The sequence below is a fragment of the Diadema antillarum genome, unplaced genomic scaffold (genome assembly GCF_040938485.1).
Source record: "Diadema antillarum isolate AM-2024a unplaced genomic scaffold, OU_Dant_1.0 scf00000023, whole genome shotgun sequence".
In the NCBI taxonomy this organism is placed as follows: domain Eukaryota; kingdom Metazoa; phylum Echinodermata; class Echinoidea; order Diadematoida; family Diadematidae; genus Diadema; species Diadema antillarum.
Window position 1 is genome coordinate 1,158,837 of NW_027270912.1, and position 23,421 is coordinate 1,182,257.

The 23,421-nt window shown below is 41.0% G+C and overlaps 1 protein-coding gene across 1 annotated transcript; it reads left to right on the top strand.

The window, feature by feature from the left end:
• The first annotated feature begins 2,245 nt into the window (after positions 1-2,245).
• On the top strand, positions 2,246-20,221 carry LOC139732185 (homeobox protein SIX6-like). Its single transcript, XM_071643060.1, has 2 exons — positions 2,246-3,012; positions 20,017-20,221. Exons 1-2 carry the CDS (start codon positions 2,246-2,248, stop codon positions 20,219-20,221), a joined length of 972 nt encoding a protein of 323 aa, XP_071499161.1.
• The last annotated feature ends 3,200 nt before the right edge of the window (positions 20,222-23,421 follow it).

Consider the following 23,421-nt stretch of genomic DNA (forward strand, 5'->3'; position numbering starts at 1 on the left):
CATATTTCAGACATAATTTTAGCTCAAGCGCCCCGCTAAACAATATTTGAAGGTATTGGCATGTTTGAATGAACACCCTCCTGTATAATTAGCATTTTGTTGTCCCTTTTCACATCACATCTTCGCTCTTACAATTTTGATACAGTGTAGTCATCCTTGTTGATTACAATCAGTTTTGATGTCACCCATAATTTTGTTTTTCTTTTTGCTGAATTGTTCTGGTACGTTCACGAATAGATATTACTGTGACCAGAGGAAGATCATCCATGTTTGTTAAAATAAAAATTAAGTTTTTACGGTCGTATGTCACATGAATCCCTGTTCACTTGTTGACCTCTGGAAAGTGATGGGTTCCGCAGAGTTTAAGGGAATATCCAATTGATTTGAAGAAAATAGAAAACATGTTGTAAATTATATGACACATAATTATTTAGATATCATATTGCACACATACAGTGCGTTATGACCTGGGTATTAAGAACCGATACTGTAAGTCATCTGGCATTTTCATTTAAGGGTTCAATCTGAATTTTAAATGAGTGCGCAAAAAGTGGCATACTCGTGCAGGTCATTAGTAATTAAAATGAAGTAAAAAAGAAGCCCCCCCCCCAAAAAAAAAAAAAAAACAAAAACAAAAACAAAACAAAACAAACAAACAAACAAACAAACAACAACAACAAACAAACACAGCATTTTCAGTAATTTATGTGTTGTCTAGACACAAGGAATCATCTTGACTGATTGTCCTCTCCTAATTAGGATTGCTCTGTATGTATCGAATGACGAGAAGTAAGCCTTAGTTGATTTTTTCTTTTATCCAGCCACATTTTCACCTCACATTGTTCCTTCAATTTGACGGGTAGTGCGACATTCTTTCTGTGTGTGTTCATGCTCAATTCCTCAAATCGGCAGCATGATGTTAACGCCGATTCGTGTTACTGACAGACTGTTATTTCCCTGTCCTTCTTTTACTCATTTCTTCTTCTTTTTTTTCAAGTTTGCGGGTAAATGACGACTCATCCGAACTCACGGAGGTCTACACCTTTTTCTTCTTCTGCTTCTTTTTTAAGGATTGTCATCTAATCCCACCATGTTATTTAAATGAAGAGGAGGACTGTTTGCCTCCTTTTATTCTTATTTCTCCCTTTTGTCGCATCTTCTTCTTTTCACGTTTGCAATTTGTCATTGTGGATTCTCGTTGCGATTGTGTCCCTTTTTTCTTACTCGGCGAGGGTGACACAGCAAGGGGTCAGTGTTCACAGTAAACTGTGGGATGTAATTGTCGGATTGTCGCTGACTATTCCTTCCTCACCCCGTCACCCTCTTCCCTGGCTTGCTATCCGCTTCGCTCAGTTTGGGTGGCTTTTGTATGGCTTCTTGAAGACGGGTGAAAAACGCGAAGGTTTTTATGCACCGAGCTGGAGATTCAACCTTAGCCGTCTATTCAGACCGCGATTTGGCGTTGTTGAAATAACAATAGCAGTAATTAGTGTCAATTAAAATGCGCGCTTCGCCATCGCCCTCAGCCCTTCACTGCGTCTAATGCTGAGGAGAGAAGAAGGCTCGATGATTGTTATTTCTAAAATGGATAGACGTGTTTGCTCACCATTCGATCTTGTGGCTTTGCGGCCTATCGACAGCGTGTGATACACTGCGCATACACACACAGGACGCTCGCTGTGAATTCAAAGCAAGAGGACTTGATGAAAATCGGACTTCATACATCAGGCCGCCTGTTGGCGCGCTCATGTCAGACTCGTCTTGTGGATGGGGGGAAAAGGGGGAGGTCTCGTTTGCGCAGACTCGGCTGATGAGGGGGAGGGCCCGAAGGGGGACGCATTATCGCAGGTTACTATGCCTGCGATATGAGCGACCTCATATGATAAGAAACTTGTGCACCGGAATTAGTTCATCCAGGCGTAAAGATATTCCACCCTTTTTAGCTCCACTCATTTTGGGGTGAATAGTAGAGTCGGCTATTCTTCCCCGTGTAATTGGACCTGCTATTCAGCCGGCCCATGTGGTCAGGGCTTTGTTTCTCAATAGCGTGATTGGCAGGCGTGACAGTGATTGACGCGGTCCCCTTGGTGATGGCCCAACAAATTGCTTCTAAGCCAATCGAAAACCATTTATCCAACAAATGCTTAGCATGATAGCAGCGATAATATGGGTTGTGTCACAAGCCGGGTCTGATAAAAACTGACACATATCTCAGGAGCCGGACACACCCCAGTGTTTAGCGCAAATGGTTTGGACGGAGACCGAGACATCGTCGGGCGGCGACCGGGGCGCTCTGAGGGCAGCCCAGGCGCTGGCACAGTACTACAGCTTACATGATCCCCGAAACAGCGAAAGCCTGGCCAGGTTAGCCCACATGTACAGCATGCAGCCGTTTGTGCCCTTTCCCGCCGCGGCACCGGGCGGCACCCTGTTCCCGCTGCCGGCCGCTCTCCCGACCCTCTGCTTCTCGCCGACGCAGATCGCCAGCGTGTGCGAAACCTTGGAAGAAAGCGGCGACATCGAGCGACTGGCCCGATTTCTCTGGTCCTTACCCGTCGCTCCGGGAACCTGTGAGGCGCTGAGCAAGAACGAGAGTGTTTTACGGGCCCGAGCCGTAGTGTCGTTTCACCAGGGCAACTTTCGTGAACTCTACCACATTCTGGAGAACCACAGGTTTACAAAGGACTCGCACGCCAAACTGCAGGCTATGTGGCTGGAAGCTCACTATCAGGAGGCAGAAAAGCTGAGGGGAAGACCCCTTGGACCCGTCGACAAGTACAGGGTCCGAAAGAAGTTCCCTTTGCCAAGGACCATCTGGGACGGCGAGCAGAAGACTCATTGTTTTAAGGAGAGAACGCGGAGTTTGCTTCGAGAGTGGTACCTTCAGGACCCTTACCCTAACCCTACCAAAAAGCGAGAACTGGCTCAGGCCACTGGACTTACACCGACTCAGGTCGGCAACTGGTTCAAAAACAGGAGACAACGGGACCGGGCAGCTGCTGCCAAAAACAGGTAGATACACGTCTCACCACATCTTATATCTCTTATCTGTCTTTTTTCGTCAGCATGTACTCTTCTAAACTTTGTCAATCGAACGTAAATTTCCTCTCACGATAACCAGTATCACTTCCTGCTAAAGAAATATCAGTCTCAACTTATTCACCGGGAGCAATTTACATCAACTTGCAGTCAATTTAAACTTTCAAAGTATTCAGTTCGGTTTTTAAGGAACGGTGATTATTTTAACAAACATGGATGTCATCATTTCTCATATCCATAACAATAGCTGGTCTATGATGTATTCTATTTTGTGTTCAGGAAAAAAAAAATCAGGCAATTCCGTAGTTACTGCTGAGATTGCATGGTTACTCATTCAACGATTCCCCATCATTAGAGTGCAATCATTTTCATCGTGCATGCTTGATCCCAAATCAAAATCATAACTTCTCACCTTATGATTTTCTATAGACTTAATTCGAGCTTATCCAGTATTCGGGGGAAACATCCTCCGAAGCACATGCTAAGTGTAGATGGTTTTAGGTTTCCACCCTATATGGGGTTCCACAGCATTCGTAGCTAGAGCGATTGATACAATTCTTGAATAAACCTCCTCTGTTGAATAGGACACGTGGCCTAGTACAGGAGAAACTATCCTCGATTCGAAAATTTGCAAGCTTTTACTGAACAAACATGAAATGTTTTATTGTAACTTTATAAGACCACGCAATCTGAAGATCACATCGGGATATCGAAGTTAACACAATGTGCAAAATTTGTACAGACATCCCTATAAATCATACAAGCCGTCGTACCGTTCTCCTTTCATTCGCCACCAAGAGAAGTCTTTAAAAGAGTCCACCGTTAACCCAATTCATTCGTGTCTCTTTTCACACTGTGCTTTAACATTTTGTACTTATCCTATTTCTGTCAATTATATTATCTCCTTCACGCCATGGTATGAATGTCCAGACGAAAGTATGGAAGTGAAGTGCAGTTAACTATCTGATCGTAAAAGCATGTGCGCTGTAGAAAATTAGTTTGTAGTGACCGTAGTCTATTAGTATTGCTACAGCTGGGGGTAGTGCAATGAGGAGGATAGCAGCCCCTGCCGTCGAGTGAGAGCAGCCGCGTCGCTCGGCCGGTCAGTTGGTTTGCAGTCCGTTGGAATACTGCTCCACGGCGGTCGCGCCTCGCTTGATATCTAGCCGTACAGCCCTCGCTCTGTCCAGTGGAGGTAGAAATATGAAAAGCGCTTGAGGACGTCAATGAATAATATGCAATTTGTGGTGATTTGATTACGACGTTTATTCTCAATTTCCCCACTTTTTAAAAGAAAGGCATCACTTAAACTTCCCAGCAAAAAGGGACCCGCAAGTAGCTGTAATTCAGCCGACTTTAGGGAGGCAGGGTGTACATTTCATCGCAGACAATAACCGCGATGGCTTTGCTTCGGCACAGTTTCAAATATCCCGGCCTACTGCTTGTTCACTCGTAATTCGGGCGGAAATTGATATATTTGCAGGGGTGAATCCTCGTCAAATAGATGACGATGTGTCCAGATAAGCTCAAAGTCAATACGACTCTATTCAGTGCCGGGAACTAAGTCCCCTTCCATTAGCCAGTTGTTTGAAAAAAGTGAGAACAAGAGAAGAAGAAAGCAAAACAAAGTGCGTCATTTATGAAAACTTGACGAGAAGAATTATTGGCGACAAACTCAAAACATTCTTATTCTGCTCCTAGGTTTTCGCGGGTATTTGTCATTTCCTATACTTACGTGATGTGGTAGTTGTGCATGGTCTGAGAGCTGTGATAGTCATTCAGCAGTATAATAATGCATCTATTGTTCTTCATCATTGCTGGAGTATACACGGACTTGGAAAAAAGTATAGAAACAGTAAAAGATCGTTGATCGTTATTCAGTCCGCATCAGTTAGATCCTATTCTTGATATCCCATTTACAGCTATTGGCTTTTTCCCTGGCAGCTTCCGTTCTACAAGTGGTATCCGATTCTTTTGACAACTGCGATAATTGTGTGCACAATAAAACGGTTTCCTTTTACGGATAAAGAAGAACAAAGTAACTCATTTTTGTTCCAACAACTACCTTTTATGCCAGTAGCAATGGAAGGTGGAAACAAATACCGCCGTTTTGTCAACAAAGGACGAAACAAATCGGTGGGTTCCTCGAAGTCAATTCTAAAACTTATTCTGTTACGTAACTCAAGTTTGATCTACTACTGCAGGTACAGTTGTGGAAGTTGTTTGGTAAAGTGTTGTAAAACTTTCCTCATAAAAGTGCCCCGAATTTGCTAGAAACCTTCACTCAAGTCATTGTAGTTCTTCATTAAAATTATTGATATGATTATCATTGATTTTGATATTTTTTGTACTTTGTTCTTCTACTTCCGAGATCTTTATTATTACTATTGTTGCTATTATTATTATTATCGTTGTTGTTGTTGTTGCTCTTGACATTATCATTATCACTATTATTTTCATCATTATTATTGGGGTTGTAGTTGTTTACTCTGATGATGAGATTAGGATAATAATTGTTATTATAATTATTAATACTATATACGAGTAGTATGACTACTGGTATTGTTTTCATTATAATTGTGTCCAAAATGTGTTAATATTGATTACCAAAATTCCTATCATATGAATAATTATTGCTCTCATTATTAGAATGATTTTCAGAATTATCATAGTTGATCATATAAATACGAATTATTTGCTTGATTCATGCTTATCCAGAATTGAGATCGTGAAAAAGTTTCTTTGAGCATTGGGCATTGTACATCCAACACACTTTTGCAGATGACCCCAACTGTGTTGCCAAACGCTCGTAAACTGAGCGATTCAAATTGATGTCTGTTAGTTTTGAGTGTAATTGAAGTAGATTATGAATAACATCTGATTCCTTTTATATTTATTAACTTTATGCTGACAAATCGAAAATCGGGAGGGATGCTATAAAGCCATTGTCGTGAAGCGTAGCAGATGATCGATGAAATTTACAGTTTTCGCTAAACAGAACATAACAGAACAACAGCAGTAGCCACAAAAACTATAATGATGTCTTTGGCCTCTCGTATAAGGGCCGGCCCTCCCCGGCGAATGTGAATTCCAGGTTTTCGTTGAATACAATCCTCTGAATTGAAGGGGTGAAAAAAAATGATTTGAACAATCAACATACCTTGTGCATCACATTTCTTGCTCACTTAACCATTATAGCATGAAGTTTATGTCGCTGTAACCGTCAGGTGTTAAAGTATACCCTAAAATTAGATTAATTATCACGCTTTGTCCTGCTAATTCCGTTGATATCCGCTCCCATACACTCCTTGTTGGCCATCGCTGTAATGAGTAATAGAGCACCTCTCCGTAATTCTTCCCTTAGTCTATCCCTCCAGGGGACTACCTCTCTCGTCACAAACAAACACACGCACACACGCGCACACGCACACACACACACATACAACATGTACAACATGACGCATGTGTTATATCTTGGTCGTATTGATACTACCATTATTTGTGAAGCAAATTGGATGTACCGCTACTCGGGGCCAAACGTTTTCCTACTCCTATCACGCTGCGCGCACGACGAGCCTACAGAGTGGAGAGGGTTCCACCCGCAGGACACATGATAAATTTTCATCTCTGTTACATCTTAATTTGGAGGAAGTTCGTCACTTAGCCGTAACGCAAGACCACTGAACTGAGGTGTCGGCTTAATTTATCGTCCACGCCTTTGAATAGCAGAGGCATTGCCATACCTTTTATTAATCTTCTCCCTACTTTTGGTCCAGCCCCTCCCCAATCGTGTTGCTGTTGTTAATTTTTTTTTCTTATTCTGTCTGTCTGTCTGTTTCTTTTATTCGTCATCATACATACGCATCATGGGGAAACTGTTTCGTGGTCATATCGCCACGAGCCATAATGAACATAATGGCGATGGTGGCGAGAGAGAGACAGCCATGGAGAGACAGAGGTATCCAGGGATGGGGAGATGGAGACATATAGAAAGATAGATAAATGGGCAGATTGAGAGAAAATGAGACAAATAGAAAAACAGGCATATATACATATATATATATATATATATATATATATATTTATATGAGAGAGAGAGAGAGAGAGAGAGAGAGAGAATAAAAGAGAGTGATAGACATAGACATATAACACATGGATGCAAATTATACCTAGAGAGATAGAGGAGGGGGGGGGGGGAAATAACAGAAAAAGAAAGGAAGTTTACTTTCAAACCAAGAATCATGTGTTTTATAATTCTCTGTCTACCTTATCGCACTCCCATCCCATTTTCTCCTTCATCTCCTCCTCTTCCTCATTCTTCCCTTTCCCTTCTTTTTATTTCTTCTTATATCCCCCTTATCATTGGAGCACACAAAAGATCATCGTAATTAATTTGCGGGACATTAACCATGCAAATTTTGGGGAAAAAAAATAGGCGTGAACAATGTGACGGAGCTAACGACACGCTAGTCACTCGGCTGTTAAAAACTCTCGCATGAATTTGACAGCAGTGGAGGGTTACTGTCGGACAGAAAGAAATTGTGGGAAGGAGCAAGAAGAATTTGTTATATACTTATTAACGCTTTCTGTGCCATTAAGCTAAATGTGCACAGATTTTACACACAAACCTATGGAGAGGAAAGACATGGAGGGTTAATGCCCAGCAGTTGCCTTCCGTTGCCTTGGCTTGACAGGAAGACGTGTGATGTGAGATTCCATGAAGATCAATTAACACTAATTCATACATCATTCATGAATACACACGTTTGCACATAGAAACATACTTACCCACACACATTCGTGTACATACGATTTGTAAGTGTGTGTGTGTCTCTCTGTCCATGGCTTGCTATTCACGCAAATAGTATACTTATCGAGAAAAGTAACAACTTTTGGCGAACCCATACGGTTCAGAAAGAAGTCAAGTAGTAATGCATACTGTAAGAGAAATTCCAGTTTAAAAGTTAGTCTGGAAAGAAAGAGTAAAATGTGACAAGAAAAAAGTGAAAATTTGATCAAAATCGGATAAAAAAGGAAGGTCTGAAAATTTTGCTTCATATGAATATGTAAATGAGTAGGCTAATGATGTCATCACCTCACAATTTTCCATTGATTGTGTACCAAGAAATGGCGGAAATTCATTTTTTTTTCCCTGTCTAACTGTATAAAACGTAATGTTATTTCTGGTTAAATAACTTTAAAATAATGATCAGTCAGATATATCAGGATTTGAGACCCAGGAGCATAACTGCATTTCACTAAACAGAAAAGAAATGTCAAGATTATCTGCACATACTGCATGTCAAATGGTGAGGAGATGACATCATCAAATCACTATTTGCATATTCATATTGACTATTCAAGAACTGTTCAGTGAAAATAAATCAAACTTCGCAATTCCATAACTTTCATAGTTTTTCATCCGATTTTGATCAAACGTCAAATGTTGTGATTGTAAAGTTTTAGCTCTTTCTTTTCAGGCTGACTTTTATTTGTCTCGGGTTTACTCTTTAAAGAGAGGGTTATGGCCTGCAACCCTGCACACACAAAATTACTGCACAGACATCGCACCAAAGCAGTCCCCATTCAAGATTCCCAAAATAGAGAATGCAAGCAAGCACAGAAAGAGACCAATAAGAGATAAGATTTCAAATATGATTGAAGACAAAGCGCGATAAAGCAACCTTCTTCTTCTTTTTTTTTTAGGAGAATACGTGGCTATAAAAGAAAGGTTATTCTCGATACAAAAATTACAAACTTTTACCAGGGAGATGAGCCCACCTCCCTGCTTTTACTTAGCAAAATTGAGATGTTCAAAATATCAACATGTGTATGATTGCGGGGTACAACCATGGGACTACAATTATGAAGCTACATGTAGCTCCATGGCAAAACAAACAATTATCGTTAAACACACACGATCTTCTCTATTCTGGTTATCTTCTTCATGACGTTGATTATATCTATCAATTGTTTATTCACGATTACCAGCACTACTAAGACGTATTTGCAATATGAACAATATATGAGCATATGTATAGGCCTACATAATTATTCACATATTCATATACGTGTGTATAAAGTGTTATATAAAAATACATGTATACATAATTATCTTTTCAAATATATAAGATAGATAGAGAGATAGAGATAGAGAGATAAATAGTGGGAGAGAGAGAAAGGGAAAATAAACAATGATCTGGTAAACGTCATAATTAAATATACTATATTATAGTAACATAAAAATATAAACTGGGTGAGTGTTATCTGAGAAGTTATTTCTTCAGAATGTGTTAATGGATGGTTAAGAAATAAGGCTTGGGAGCAGGGAGGTGCCCACCTCCCTGCTGGGAGTTATATCCGAGGTCCACAAATGGACTCGGCTTACTCTTGGGGACCACGTGGACCTACCCTGCATTCAATGCTGAACATGCTGAACACAAACACTGATTACTCAAACGAATGGACACTCCCGTCTATGAATTATGCACAGTGATTTTCCCCCAACATGGAAAATGATGATGCATGCACCCCAACTTGGTCAGACAACGCTGTGTCCTCGTGATAGTTTGTGAAAGGGAGTATATCTTCTTACACAATACTCTTTATGCGGACATATAAAGTTAGAATCATTTTCACAGCCTTGCTCCGTGGCAATGTAAATCTCAACAATTAGCCTTATTGTCATGATCAGTGAAGACAATGCAATGTTTTTTTTGGGACATCAAGTCTGGGTTGTTGTTGTTGTTGTTTTTTTTAGAGGGAGGGAAGGAAGGAAGGGAGGAGGAGGAGGAGAGAGAGAGACAGACCGACAAACAAACAGACAGAAGAAATAGGGAAAGAGTTGCTCTTGGTAAATACACACACACATACAGATATTCAATTTTACACCTTTAACCATTTGCAGTATGTGATCTACTCTCTCTCTCTCTTTTTAATCGCTAGCATGTATCACTTTGTATAGGTGAAAACCATAAATAAAAGTGTAAAGGGATAACCTAACACACATCTTGACTGGCGAAACATTATCGTTTTGTGCTAAGTTTTCAGTTTATGCCTTTACGTCATTAATTTTGATTAATCTTAATGTATACAATCAGAAGAGTTCATTATTGACAAACCTGTTCATCGTTCTCTGTTTTTTTCTCTCTATTCATGTATTCCTAAATATGCAAGCAAAAGAAAAGGAAATTATTATAATCAATATCATATATGTTATGGTAATCTGATATTGAGAATTAGTCACGTTAGAGTTCCACCGTCTCTCTTACACCTGTGCTAAAAACATATATCGCACAAAATACATATATTATTATGGTAATTTGATATAGGAATTTTGTCACGTTAGAGCCCTGTCGTCTCCCTTACACCTGTGTTCAAAACATATATCGCTTAGACAGGTATGTAAACAGCGAATGGAGCAGGAATGAATTTGCTTCCATCACAGTATTTGCCGATTCATAGTGAAGAAGGCGACCACCAAGGGGCGATGAATTACATCCTCTCTATTCCAGCACTCACACCGTCAAATATTTATCCCGATCTCAATATTGATATTGTGGTATAATGCCCTGATGGTAGTTTATAGAGTGGCTGTCTTTGTCGTGACGTGTGTTGGATTGGTTTGTTTGTGCTGTACATCTCTCGCACAATCGCTCTTCGTATCATTGCGTGTCATAGACGCTCCTCGTTTGTATGTTCTTTTCATCCAGTGTTTATTGACATGTTCAATTTCCGGTCCCATTAAGAAAGAATATCGTCGATCATCTCTTTAAGGACCTCAATTCGGAAGTCATTGTATACAGATAAATGGATAGATAGATAGACAGGTAGATAATGATATAGATATACCGTAAATATAGAAGATATAGATATAGATAAAGAAATAGATATACAGTAGATATAGAAAATATAGATACGGAGATAGAGAGATGAATAGATAGATAGATAGATAGATAGATAGATAGATAGATAGATAGATAGATAGATAGATAAATGGATAGATAGATAGATAGATAGATAGATAGATAGATAGGTAGGTAGATAGATTGATTGATAGATAAAATGTAGGGATAGATGGATAGATAGATAGGTAGATAGTTGGACATAGAAATAGACAGACAGATAGATAGATAGATAGATACATACATACATACATACATACATAGCCAAATACATAGATATCTACAAATTCGACTACAGTCTAATCTGAGTATTTGTGATGGGTAAGGTGCATCCAAACTTTGATTAGTTTGGCCTACTGAAAATTTACTTTGCAGATCATAATCACCAAGTATGTTAACAATATAACATGATTATTACATAAATCAGTGCATTTATAAGCTTCAACGTATCATGCATCAATTTATTGCATATTTCGATGAACTATCTGGTTCCTGTTGACAATAAGCTGATTTTCAATTCTTTCATTTACTCACAATGATCACTATACCAAAATGTCCAACGAAGTGAGGGTAACTCTTTCTTTTCATAGTGAAGATTGGCTATTACAAATTGCAACCATGGTTTGAACAATGAAATAACCAAGTGTTGGTAATTAAAGTCGGCCCTACACCTTTGATATGGCATTTTCACAAAATCGCAGCGGTAAATAGACATCGACGTTCACTATAAAGTCAAATGAATTAGTTATTATTTTCTAAGATACTAACAGCATTCTGTCTGGACATCATTTTGTGACTGTGCAGTGGATGTTTGGTCATTGTTTCTCGCTTTAAAGAGGGAGGAGAAGAAGAAGAAGATCCATTGAATGATCGAGGGAACCCTTGAGTGAAGGTTTAGAGGAATACAATTTGTGAGGGAGATGAGGGCAATGGATTCGTGGTCGCTTGAGGTGAATATATCGAGGATTCTCACTGCATGGCAATGGAGTGGGTGCCGTCACTGGGTGTGAGTCGTTATATGCACGGCGGAGAACCTGGGATGTCGCACAAAACTGACGGTTTAAGTGGCGCCCCGTGTGTGTGTGAAGTAGTAGAACATGTAGAGTTTGTTTGCCACGCTCAGCTACACTGCCAAAAGGCCAGTGCAAGATCCACTTGAGTTGAGGCGAGCAGAAACAAACTCCTCCTCGCTTTTTTTCTCTTCAAGCTCTGTAATCCGTTTTCATCCACATACTTCTCCTTCCTTCTGTCTATCTTTCTGTTGTTTTCTTTTTAATTCAGAAGGCACACAATGTTTACATTGTCAAGCGCATGCACCTACTACCGACATGAACTGCACCTCCCTCCGAAGTTTTAAACGAAAAAAAAAGTTTGCGCAACTCTTATTTACATGTAAATCGCGACTAAGAGAGCGTTTCCCCCCTTTTCTCAATGTCGTTTGTCGAGTAATGCGCATCAAGTGGCAAATGAGAGGGATTTTTGTGTCTGAAGGAGGGTACAAATATGGCGGCTTGCTGGCGATGTGCGTCGAGTTTTGTGCAAGCGATGGATGTAGCTGGGCAGCCATGTGTTTTGCATCTTCGTTTGACGCGAATTAGCATGTGGACAAAAGGAAAGCTTTTATGGTTGGACGAAAGAGAGAGAGAGAGGGGGGGGGGAATGAAGGGGGAGGGGTGGGAAAGGGAGAGTGCCAAGATCTATACGTCTTGAATGCTCTGCAGATATGTGGTCATTGTGCGTGTGCGCGAAGAGAACATAACGAGGCCTGACCACTAGTCGAAGTCATGTGACAATAGTACATTGAATGTCTCCTACGTTGACGGAAACAGTTGCTCACTTGGACAGAAGACATACCCATAGGTGCTTGGTGTGCAGAATCTGAAAAAGTCAAAAAGTTTCCCCTTTCCCCCGTTAGGGAGTTTGCTGGGGGAAAAAATGGTAACGACAGGTGAAGTTTTAGCGATGCCTGCCCCTTGGGAGTGTCAACAAGGTAATGATGAGAGGCGATCACCTGCCACTTATCTTTGGGGTGAGGTAAATTATCTCCGTCCCATCTAAAAAAAACACCAAAAACCTACAAAGCAAAACGAAACAAGACAAAACAAAAGAAGAGAAAATGTGAGAGACACATGATTCACTGTAGATTGATTGACTCATCTTCAATGATGATATAAATTGAAGTTTGTTTCAAAGAGTCTGAAACAACTTTTCATTGCCTTGGGAGAACAAAAAAAAAATGCAGTTTATGAAGATATACATAGTTAAATCGGTTAAAAACAACCACAACTTAGCAATCGGCAATCAATCAAATTGATAAACCCCAAAACGTTAAAAAAAAAAAACACACACATAGTCGACATCAAATACACAATTGAAAGAAATGTAGCTTCGTGAAACCGCAAATAAAATGTGATGGAATTTAAGAGGGAAATAGTAGAAGAAATAGAGCAGAAAGACTACCTATTCCATTTGACTACATCGTCACCCCCCCCCCCCCACACACACACACACCTGAAACATTACAACTCTATGCTTTCACCTACTCCGTCCTTCACTCCCTCACACACCGCACTCAGGGGTTTATCTTTTATTATATTTTTGACCAAACGGAAAGTTGATAATCACTGAAATATTCATGCTCACGACGCTGGCAGTGTCGTGAATTCTCTGGTTAACCCCAGTGATAGCCCTGGCGCGGCTCGACTAATAGTCATGGGACCCAGAAATTTCCGGGATGGGGGGACGCCACCGATGTTCGACAGAACATCGTCGGAAAGCCTCGGCGATCGGGAGGGCGCTACAGCGTCCGTGTTATGCCGTATCGCTCGCCGCGATCGATCCCAGTGCAGCTTATAATATGCCTCCTGTTACGGATCATGGGGGGAGTGATAGCGCGAGCGAGGGGAGGGAAGGAAAAAGAGAGCGGGAAAAGAGACGGAGGGATGTGTAGAGATTGGAAAGGCGAGAGATTGAGCGCGACAAAAGACGCAAGTTCATATCAATAATAGAAGTCTGCATGTCTCTACACACATCAAATCATGTCTATCTATTCCACTCTCTGTCTCTTTTTCTGTCTCTGTCTCTCTCTATGCTTCCCAACAAATTTGATCATATGCAACGGGGCTATACAAATAACTGCTCATATTCACAGTGAGTGACCCAATTCAACAATACGAACTGACATCAGCCTTTTCTCTCTTTCGTAAGTCTTGTTTTCACCTTACAAAACCTCCATCCAGCCTACGACAGACGACAGACACAGACAGAGAGAGAACGAGAGAGAGAGAGGGGGGGAGTGAGTGAATCCACGGTTTTGAAATTGATATTTTGTGGTATTATTTCTGATTATTCGATAAGATGCATGTTTCACGGCGGATGATCCCTCATGCTTTTGCTTGGGCATCACTGCCGTCATTGCCCAAGTTTCTTGCCGCGGCATGATCGCTGATGAGTGAGCTCGCGCCCGACATGACCCGCTCCTCACGTTCTAGATAACCAGCCGTGTAATCTAGATCCCCTCCCCTGTCGCAAAATGCAGGAATTATTTGCCGCGGCACACTTTTTCCGAAACGTCGGATCATTCTATCTCATGCCTATCTCTTTCCTTCCTCTTCCGTCTTCCTACCTCTCAGTTGTATTCCCTCCTAATTCTCATTCACTCACTCCTGTCTTACCCACTCTTAAACTACACGTCTGCTCCCTAACTCCTATCTCTCTCTTTCTCTTCCCTCCCCCCAAATAAAAGAATCACCTGCAAACGGCTTAATTTTGTGCTGACGAAGGATGAATTTGACCATTATTCGCACAAAACGCCAGCAATGATGAATGTGAGACGTCGTGACGATTTTGATCCTAATACGATGTGACCGCGTTGAAAAAAAGAAGAAGAAAGGAATATGCATTTCGTGTCTCAACGCTAGAAATAGAAAGAAAATCACAAGTGATACAACCGTCTTTTCTTCAAGCCAGCAGTACCTACTCCTTCTCATCCTCCTAGTATTACATATTATACTGATAAACTTATATTTTTTCATAATCTCTTATGCTGTGTCATTATCTCCACTGTCGACGTCAGCCCCCCCCCCCATTTGTTCTGTCCCTCATCTGAATGATTTCCCGCCTAAAAATAAGTAACAAAGCTAAAGTAATAAATGAGCGCTCGAAACACGCGCGTAGTGCCGTTATTTCTTCCGCATGATATTTATCGCTTACGTATAAAGAAGAAGAGAAAAAAAAATAGATCCCATGGAAGACCAGCTAATGCAGCTGAATGTGGGCTATCCAGCCAACATCTTCTCCGATGGAAAATGAAGCAAACGGATGAAACGAACAAAACAAAGCAAAAAACGGGGAATCAAGAATGAGCAAATCATTTGTCACAGTAAGTAATGATGAGTAATAATGTTGTCGACCCGTGTCGAAAAATGAGTAACAATCGCTCATTCCCATCATTGATCCTCAGTGGCTGGCTGTTAGCTATCCCCGCGCACGATGCACTCATCACTCTAGGGAGGGTTATGACGAAATTTTTCGCTGAACCACTCTAAAAAATCAGCAATGTTAGAATTACGCAATAGCGCTCTCTCCTGCTGCAGGGATTCAGCTAAAAGGATAACATACATTTTTGCATTGAACATTATTTCGGAATACTTCAGCGGAAACTGATTTGAAAATTAGAATCACTGTGGTATTTATTTGGTAATATTTGATATCATAGATGAAGATTGTTTTTGCAAATAAATTATTAAGAGACTTCAATGAAGATTTTATAGCACCGAGTCTATTATTGAATATAGAAACTGCAAAAAAGTGATTTATAGATGTTGCCTCCACCCCCACAAAAAACAAAAACAAAAACTACTGCCCAAAAGAAAACCATGTGATGTCATTACATGTAGTCTAGTAATCGCCAAGTATGTCAAGATTCTAATGCTCACGATCGACTGTTTTAGAGCAAGCTATTAAATTATGTCGTCAGTTATTTCGTTATTCAGAGCAGTTTTCTGTCGCTAGCCATAGTAGTGGATTGTAGATAGCGCGAAGTTTCAAGAGAAATTCCGAGCTATCTACTTTTGAAATAGATTATTAATTGTACGACCATCTAGGGCACTTTCTTTGATTATCGCAAGTGCTGAAACTTAGCCTGATGGAACTACACGTTTGACGATAAATCCACACACTGATTATTTGCAAACGAATTTCTCGTAAATTGAAAAAGGGGACATCGAATATAAAATGTGCTTTACTAGTTGTTCTCCCTCAATAGATCCAGCGGGACCAATTGTAAAACGCGCCTCCACTTATTACGTGTATTTCCTTATCATTGTGAAATGAATTTTCTACTCTGGGCCCGGTAATCGAAGCTAAGGTGACTCACTGCCGTGCGTCAATATGACAAAGAAAACACAGGACTGGCTCTATTGTACATATACGGTGTTTTTTTCTTCCCCTTCTGTCAAATATGGATCAGGATCCCCTATTTAGTAGCATTGTGTCATATTTACAATAGGTAACGAGACTTCGTCGAGTTTAGGACCTAACTATTCAAGTTGATTTTTTTTTCTTAATCCAAATGAATTGGTCTCACGGGAGGGCGAGGACCGCTGTCAGGGGTGTCTATACCTGTATTGAAAATGGGGGGATCGGTGCTTTATTTGAATTGGTGTTGCTATAACTATGGGTTTTTGTGTGTATGGGTAGTTCTTAACCTTGATCTTGTTGTTTTCGCTGATGTGCCGGTATTATACATCTTTTGTACTTAGCGATGAGATGCCAAAATGGTATGGATGATGGGACTTGGAATTAAGTGAAAAGGGAAGAGTCCAAAGACTGGTGAGGGTGAGGATAGGGGGCTAAGAAGAGGGGTTGGGAGGAGGCCATGGGAAGATGGATGGTTTGTGTGCATGTGTGTGTGTGTGTGTGTGTGTGTGTGTGTGTGTGTGCGTGTGTGTGTTAAAGAGAGAGAGACAGACAGAGATGGAGAGAGATGGGGGTGGGGTAGAGGTGGCGGGGATGATTGGGGCTTGGGACGCTTGTGTAAACCCCCACAGGAGTCGGGGGTGTTTACTCGCTAACCTATCAACCGGGTGTGTGCGGGGCCCCGGTTGGCTATTCACGCCAGACCCATTGCTTCCTGTTTATTGTGGGGATTGGGTTAGCCACAGAGCTCGTCGCTTTTCTCTGCACAGGGTCGATGCCCTCTGCTCAAAGGATGTCAACGATTAATTTGCCCAAATTTCTGTTTCTTGACAAAACTTTGCCCGCAATTGTTCCGCTAGAACGAAAAGAGAGGGGGGAAATGGATGAAGACAGAGGAGAGGTAGGGAGCGAAATCACCCGTATCGCAAACCATCGCACCCCAGCGTATAGTCCAGGACCGCGAGGGGGGCTCCGGCGGAGGAACGATTGCCGAGGCGCGTTTCTTATGGAAACAACGCGTTAGCCACACTTGACTACATGTTTTGTCGTACATCCCGCCAGGGAGAAACGAATACTCGTCAACCCGACACATTTTTGTTTGGTTTTTGTCATTAGATCCCCGCCAGGTGAATGCTGCCTCCGCCTGTCCATCAAGTCTACACCTCTTATTTGCATACACACGTGTAAACATTCGATTAATCTCTCCGCGGTTTTGCTCGCCACTCTTCTCTCGATTTCTCTATCCCTGCCCCCTCTCTCCCTCTCTCTCTCCCTCCCTCGCAGTCTACCCCCCCCCCCCCGCCCTCCGTGCACTTCAACTTGCATTCAAAGGAAATCAAGTGGAGCGCAATCGCCCCCCGACAATCGCCCATCAATCTTTGGTCCCTTTTCAGGCGATCGGCAGATATGCGACAAATTGCCCACCTTGCTACTTCAGAATGATCAAAAGCGTATTATTGTAAGGTGTGTGAGTACGAAAAGCTAACATATATCAACTGATACAGCGGAAATAGAGGGCAAAGAATAATAAAATTCAAGTAGCAATGTACAGAAATGGGCACAAAGTACTGAACAATAGCGGTGGCCGCGCTGCTCTCAAAATAACATTCAACTCGGTTGAAAGGGTTGCTAGCTGGTATGATTGACTGCTTCAAATTCATTGTGTGGTGTTTATCTGAAGAGAGGAGGAAAGACGGGGAGAGAGATGGATAGAGCGAGGGAGACAGAAAGAGAGAGAGAGAGAGAGACAGAAAGAATTACTGGTTCATGATTCGGCAGGTTACGTTGTGGACTAAAAAAAAGAGAGACGAAAGGATGACTGGGAAACAACTCCTGCCAGTTAGCACCCACTCAACCACATTTTTAGTCATTAAAAAAAAATGGATGCAACAATCATTCATACATGTAATTAATCGTTTCCGCTGTAAAGATACCAGGCGTATCAATCAACCATTCACGAGACCGGCAGTGTAGTCAATCATGCATTCTGCTTTATTTGAATGACTAAAATGTAATATGTCATTTCAGATAGGAGCGAAAACAAACCAAAAAAAAAAAAAAACCCTCACATAAAACGAGCCAGATATCAAGTTTATATCCAAATCCGATCCCCCTTTTTTGAAATTCAATCGAATAAACAAGTCTTTCGAAGATGTCTTTGTCTAGTCGAAACAGATAATTCGATTTACTGCGTCATGTGCAAAAAATGAAAATAATTGCTGCTCTTGAGAAACCTAAGACATGGCGCTTGTATTTACAGATGAAAACAGTTTAACCCTTTTGGAATAATTATAAGTGGGACTGGTGGTGAGTCGCAGAATGAACTTCGGCATCTTTGTGCAAATATGGTGGAAGTTTCCCCACTGTGAGAGGACAGGTTTCATAACGCATCAAAATCACATGATGTTCTTACGTCCCATTCATACGACTAGAAATGCAATGTTCACCCTGTGTTACGGTAATTCTGTTTGTAGTAATATACTGCGTCCGTCAAAATCTGTGATGGAACAAAGGACAAAATAAGTGCGTGGCTGTCAGCTCAGTCGATTCAGAAAGCAGCATGAAAAATGTCTGTAGCACAATTCAGAAGGGATCTCTTTTATATATAATCAACTAAATAATATAGTAATGATACTAGCAATGCCGCATTCATAGAATATCACAGCATGCTTGTGATCAAGACCGCAGAGCATCGTAATTTCGTAAAAATATCGCGATGAAAATGAAAATGTCGCGATGTTCATAGATGTACATGCATGAACGCGAAAGTATTGCACAGTTTTATTTATGGAAAGACTTTCGCACAATTTTCAGTGTAGCGAAAAACATAAAGATGAAACAAAATACTCCCCCAAATTCCAAACTATCCCTTTAGACGTTCTCATACTGATGGTTGATTACGTTTATGTGTAGACAGACCACTTTGAATGTTAATGCAACCAAGTGAATATTTGGAAGTTTGTGAACAGTGGTATGGGAATAGATATGTTAGTCTATACTGACTGTTCAAAAATTGTGAATAATTCGACAAGGTATGACATTCTATTTATATCATCAAAGGTTAAGTGTCGTTGCAGAGCGGATGGATTGGGTTCCTTGACAAAGCCATGATTTGTACAAGAAGTCGAGCATCGTTGAGTAGAAAGCGGTATTTTTACTTCGCTATGGAAATTAACAGCCTTTACCGTCCTCTAATAATCGTGCGAATAACAATCATGTCTTCTGTAAAATCTCGCTCCTTCCCTGGTGGAAATACCACGGAATTCATTCATTCATTCATTCATTCATTCATTCATTCATTCATTCATTCATTCATTCATTCATTCATTCATTCATTCATTCATTCATTCATTCATTCATTCATTCATTCATTCATTTTATTTCCACACGGGCACTTACTTTCGCCAAAGGCTATTCTTCTATAAGTCCGTGCATCTTGAAAAATAGTTACAAAACATTATACAGGAACATACACCAAAATCTTGAAAATATACAATAAAAACACAGAACAACAGCAAAAACGACATCTGCATTTTGATCTATACTATATGAAGTCAGACCTGGTATTACAGAGAAAAACCTATGGCTGAGAGACTGAGGAATATTTTGTATTTATTGTTCGCTTTTTTGTCTTGTGTTTGTCACTCTCTCGCAGACTGCAGCAACAACAGCAGCAAGCCCTGCAGAACTCCAGCGTGTCCAACTCGGCTCACTCCCCGCCGCTCACCGAGGGGGCGACCCGCCTCCTGAGTCCGCACCCCGACAGTCCATCGCCGCGGTCGCTCGTCGACTCGCCACCGCTCGACTCGCCGCCTCCGCCGGGCTATCACGACGACGATCATGATGATGATGACCGCTAGGTCCCTCCATGCGCGTGTTCGTCCGACTTCCTCATCGAACATCGAACATCGTGAGAGACAAACGCTCGTCGCCATTTGCCCATGCACACGCACACTATAGACTCCTGGGAGCTATGTATGAACTATTATGTATCAACACCACGTGATAATTGTTTGCCTCGCCGCTCGGAAGCGATGGGAATGGAAAAAAAGGCGCCAATATTTTGAGGAATGGACGTTGATGGCTATTGGCGACTGTATATCTGACAAGACTCATTGTAACAGCAAAACTCACTTTATTTCATTGTATCAAATGTAGACAAGAGGGCAGCATGTCTCTGCTAATAAGTCAATCAATCAAACCAGCCCAGTTCAAACGACGGCTTTGAATGGACGGATGAACTGAGAGAGAGATTAGATATCAATAGGTAGATATGCACAGGTTAATCTGAACGACGTACTAGACAGATATCAAAAAAAGCATCCAGTCACGCATGCACAAACACACAAACACTACTAGACAAAACGGAGCACTCAGTAGCATTGATTGCATGCTATATTGACGTTTAAAAGAGAATTCGTGTGTTGGATTTTTTTTTTTTTTTTGGTCTTCTTTTTCACATGTGCTCTAGTCGTGGTCGGCGATCTGTTTTGATTGATATTCATGAGCTGTACCCACGGGCCACGGAGATCTTCGATTCCCCATCATGGCGAATCTCCGCACCATTGAGTATGAAGCTGATATTAAAAATATTATTCGCACACTCTCTCTCTTTACATGTGAGGTTTTCCTAACCTGCTGATTCGCAATCAAGTTTATGAGACGGAGGTTGGAAGTCGCCCTACACTTTGCAATGCCCATTATAAAAAAGGGGAAATGTTTATTTCAGTATGAGTAAAGATGAAGGGAGAGAGACGGAGAGAGAGAGAGAGTGAGAGAGAGGGAGTGAGACAGGGGTCTACGGTTTATCTTTGAAAAAAAAGGAAGATATTCCTTTTCTTTCCCTTGCCCAAACTTTCCAAATTTAGTCATATCTTGCCCGCGTGTAATTACATAGTCGCGTTTTTGTCTTTTTTTTTCTATTCAAATGCGATTTGTATGTACAATCTGAGAATCTCTGTAAATAGACTATTTTCATGTTCAGACACTTTTACAGTAAGATGGTCACGATTATGTACAATTGCAGCTATTCATAGCGATTCTATCAAGATGATTGTCGGTGGGCAATCCGGAGTATTTGAGACAGGTGCGGTAGAGAGAGATTTCCTACCAGTATTATTGTCATAATTTGTCACAATGTGCTTGAGTCCGTCACTCTCACCCTTGACGGTTTGGCGGTATTTTCTATGTGTTCGGTCAGAAAACAAATTAGCACATAATTATTGCTTTTCTCTGTAAGTTGCATTTCACGATAATGCACCACAGATCGCCACCACCATACACGATTACCACTCGCTTTGAAGGCAGCCCTAAAAATAATGATCTGTGGAAATCTATGATATAAGTAAGTGTTGATCCATTTTAACGTCCTGTTAACACACACGCTATTATGTACACGACAATCAAACCACCAAGTTGTTGTAAACAGCTTCCCATATTGCTGATGTTTTTTGCCTTTGTTTATTTGTTTGTTGTTGTTTTTTTACAGCAAAACATCTAAATGTCGCCTATTGCAAGATGTGAAGCGATCTCACTGAATGTTGAACGCATTGTTTATTTGTTTGTTGTTGTTTTTTTACAGCAAAACATCTAAATGTCGCCTATTGCAAGATGTGAAGCGATCTCACTGAATGTTGAACGCAGTGCAGGCGGCATCCGATAGTTCAGTTTGATAAAGAGAGAGAGAGAAAAAAAAAAAGTAAAATTGTAAACAACAGAATGGAACGTAGAAAATAAACGTTGGGTGGCTGATCGCTTCTCTGTCGCCGTTTGGCGGAAATAACCCCCGAAGATCGGCGCCCAGTGTATCGATGAGGGTAACTTCTAACCCTATTAGAGTTGAGATTTGATAAACATGACTATGAAGATGACATGGCGCTTCTTGGAGGATGAATTTCACGTCGATGGGTTTGGTGAGACTCTTGCTTCTGATAAGACAGAAGAAGGGAGAAAAAAAAAACGAAACCGGCTTGCTCGGTGACGCTCGACGGACGAACGCCTTTCACGCCATCTCTCGGTCTCCTCAGAGTTCATTTAGTTTCCTTGTGAATAAAATCGTGCGCTGCAGAAGGATCGATTTCTCTTGTCCTTGCTTCAGTCTTGCACGGAAATAGTTTGGTTGCATAGAGATTGTCCTTTTTATGACAGCGTCGATAAAGCGCCGTCTGTCACACCATGCCATAAGTGCGTGGCGTGTACTAGTCTACGTATCACAATGGCACTAAAAGTGTATGACATTATTATTATTATCACCACCTTGTTTTGTTGTGTGCCGTCCATTTGAACACACCACTTTGACAGCTTTATCCCAATCTGCCTGAGACCCTTTTCCGTCAAATCTAGTGAAATGAAAAGCCTACACGTCAAATCGCCCAAGTCTCATCAGGGAGCTACAACTCCATGGTCTCATTTTATGCTGTTTTCTTGCTATGTACATCTATGACTTTTCCTTATCGCTCTGTTGCCCTTACAATTCCCTAAATAAGTGCAATGTTTACATTTGGTACGATCTCACCCACTTTTCCTTGTCCGGATTATGGGAAACGAGCAAGATAGTGTGTATGTACGTTTGGAGCGGATACATACAATTCCTTTTCCTTGTGCAACAGCGTAAATAAAGTTATTGTTTGACCTGATGTGACCGCAAAACCAGCGTGATGTACAGGTAGAAAGCCGTGACCAAGATTATAAAGACTCGTTCTAGATGCTTATGCCAGATTGAACTGACATAATTTTTTCTTGTCGTTGTTGTTGCTGGTTCCGTCATAATGTATGTTCACATTTGTACAGAAAATATGAGAGCTGTAACCAGCATTATTGTGTTGAGAATAAATACAAGAACTATTATTGCCAAGAATACGAATCGAGAGTTATGAATTCTTCCGTCTTGTCCATTTAAGTGGATCTTTCCATCCATCTACCCCTCTCTCTCTCTTCCTATCTTTCTTTCTCTTAAGATATGTATATATATATATATATATATATACATATGTATATACACAATATAACATACATGTATATATTCTATACAACCGTTGTATATGAATACTATATAGGTATA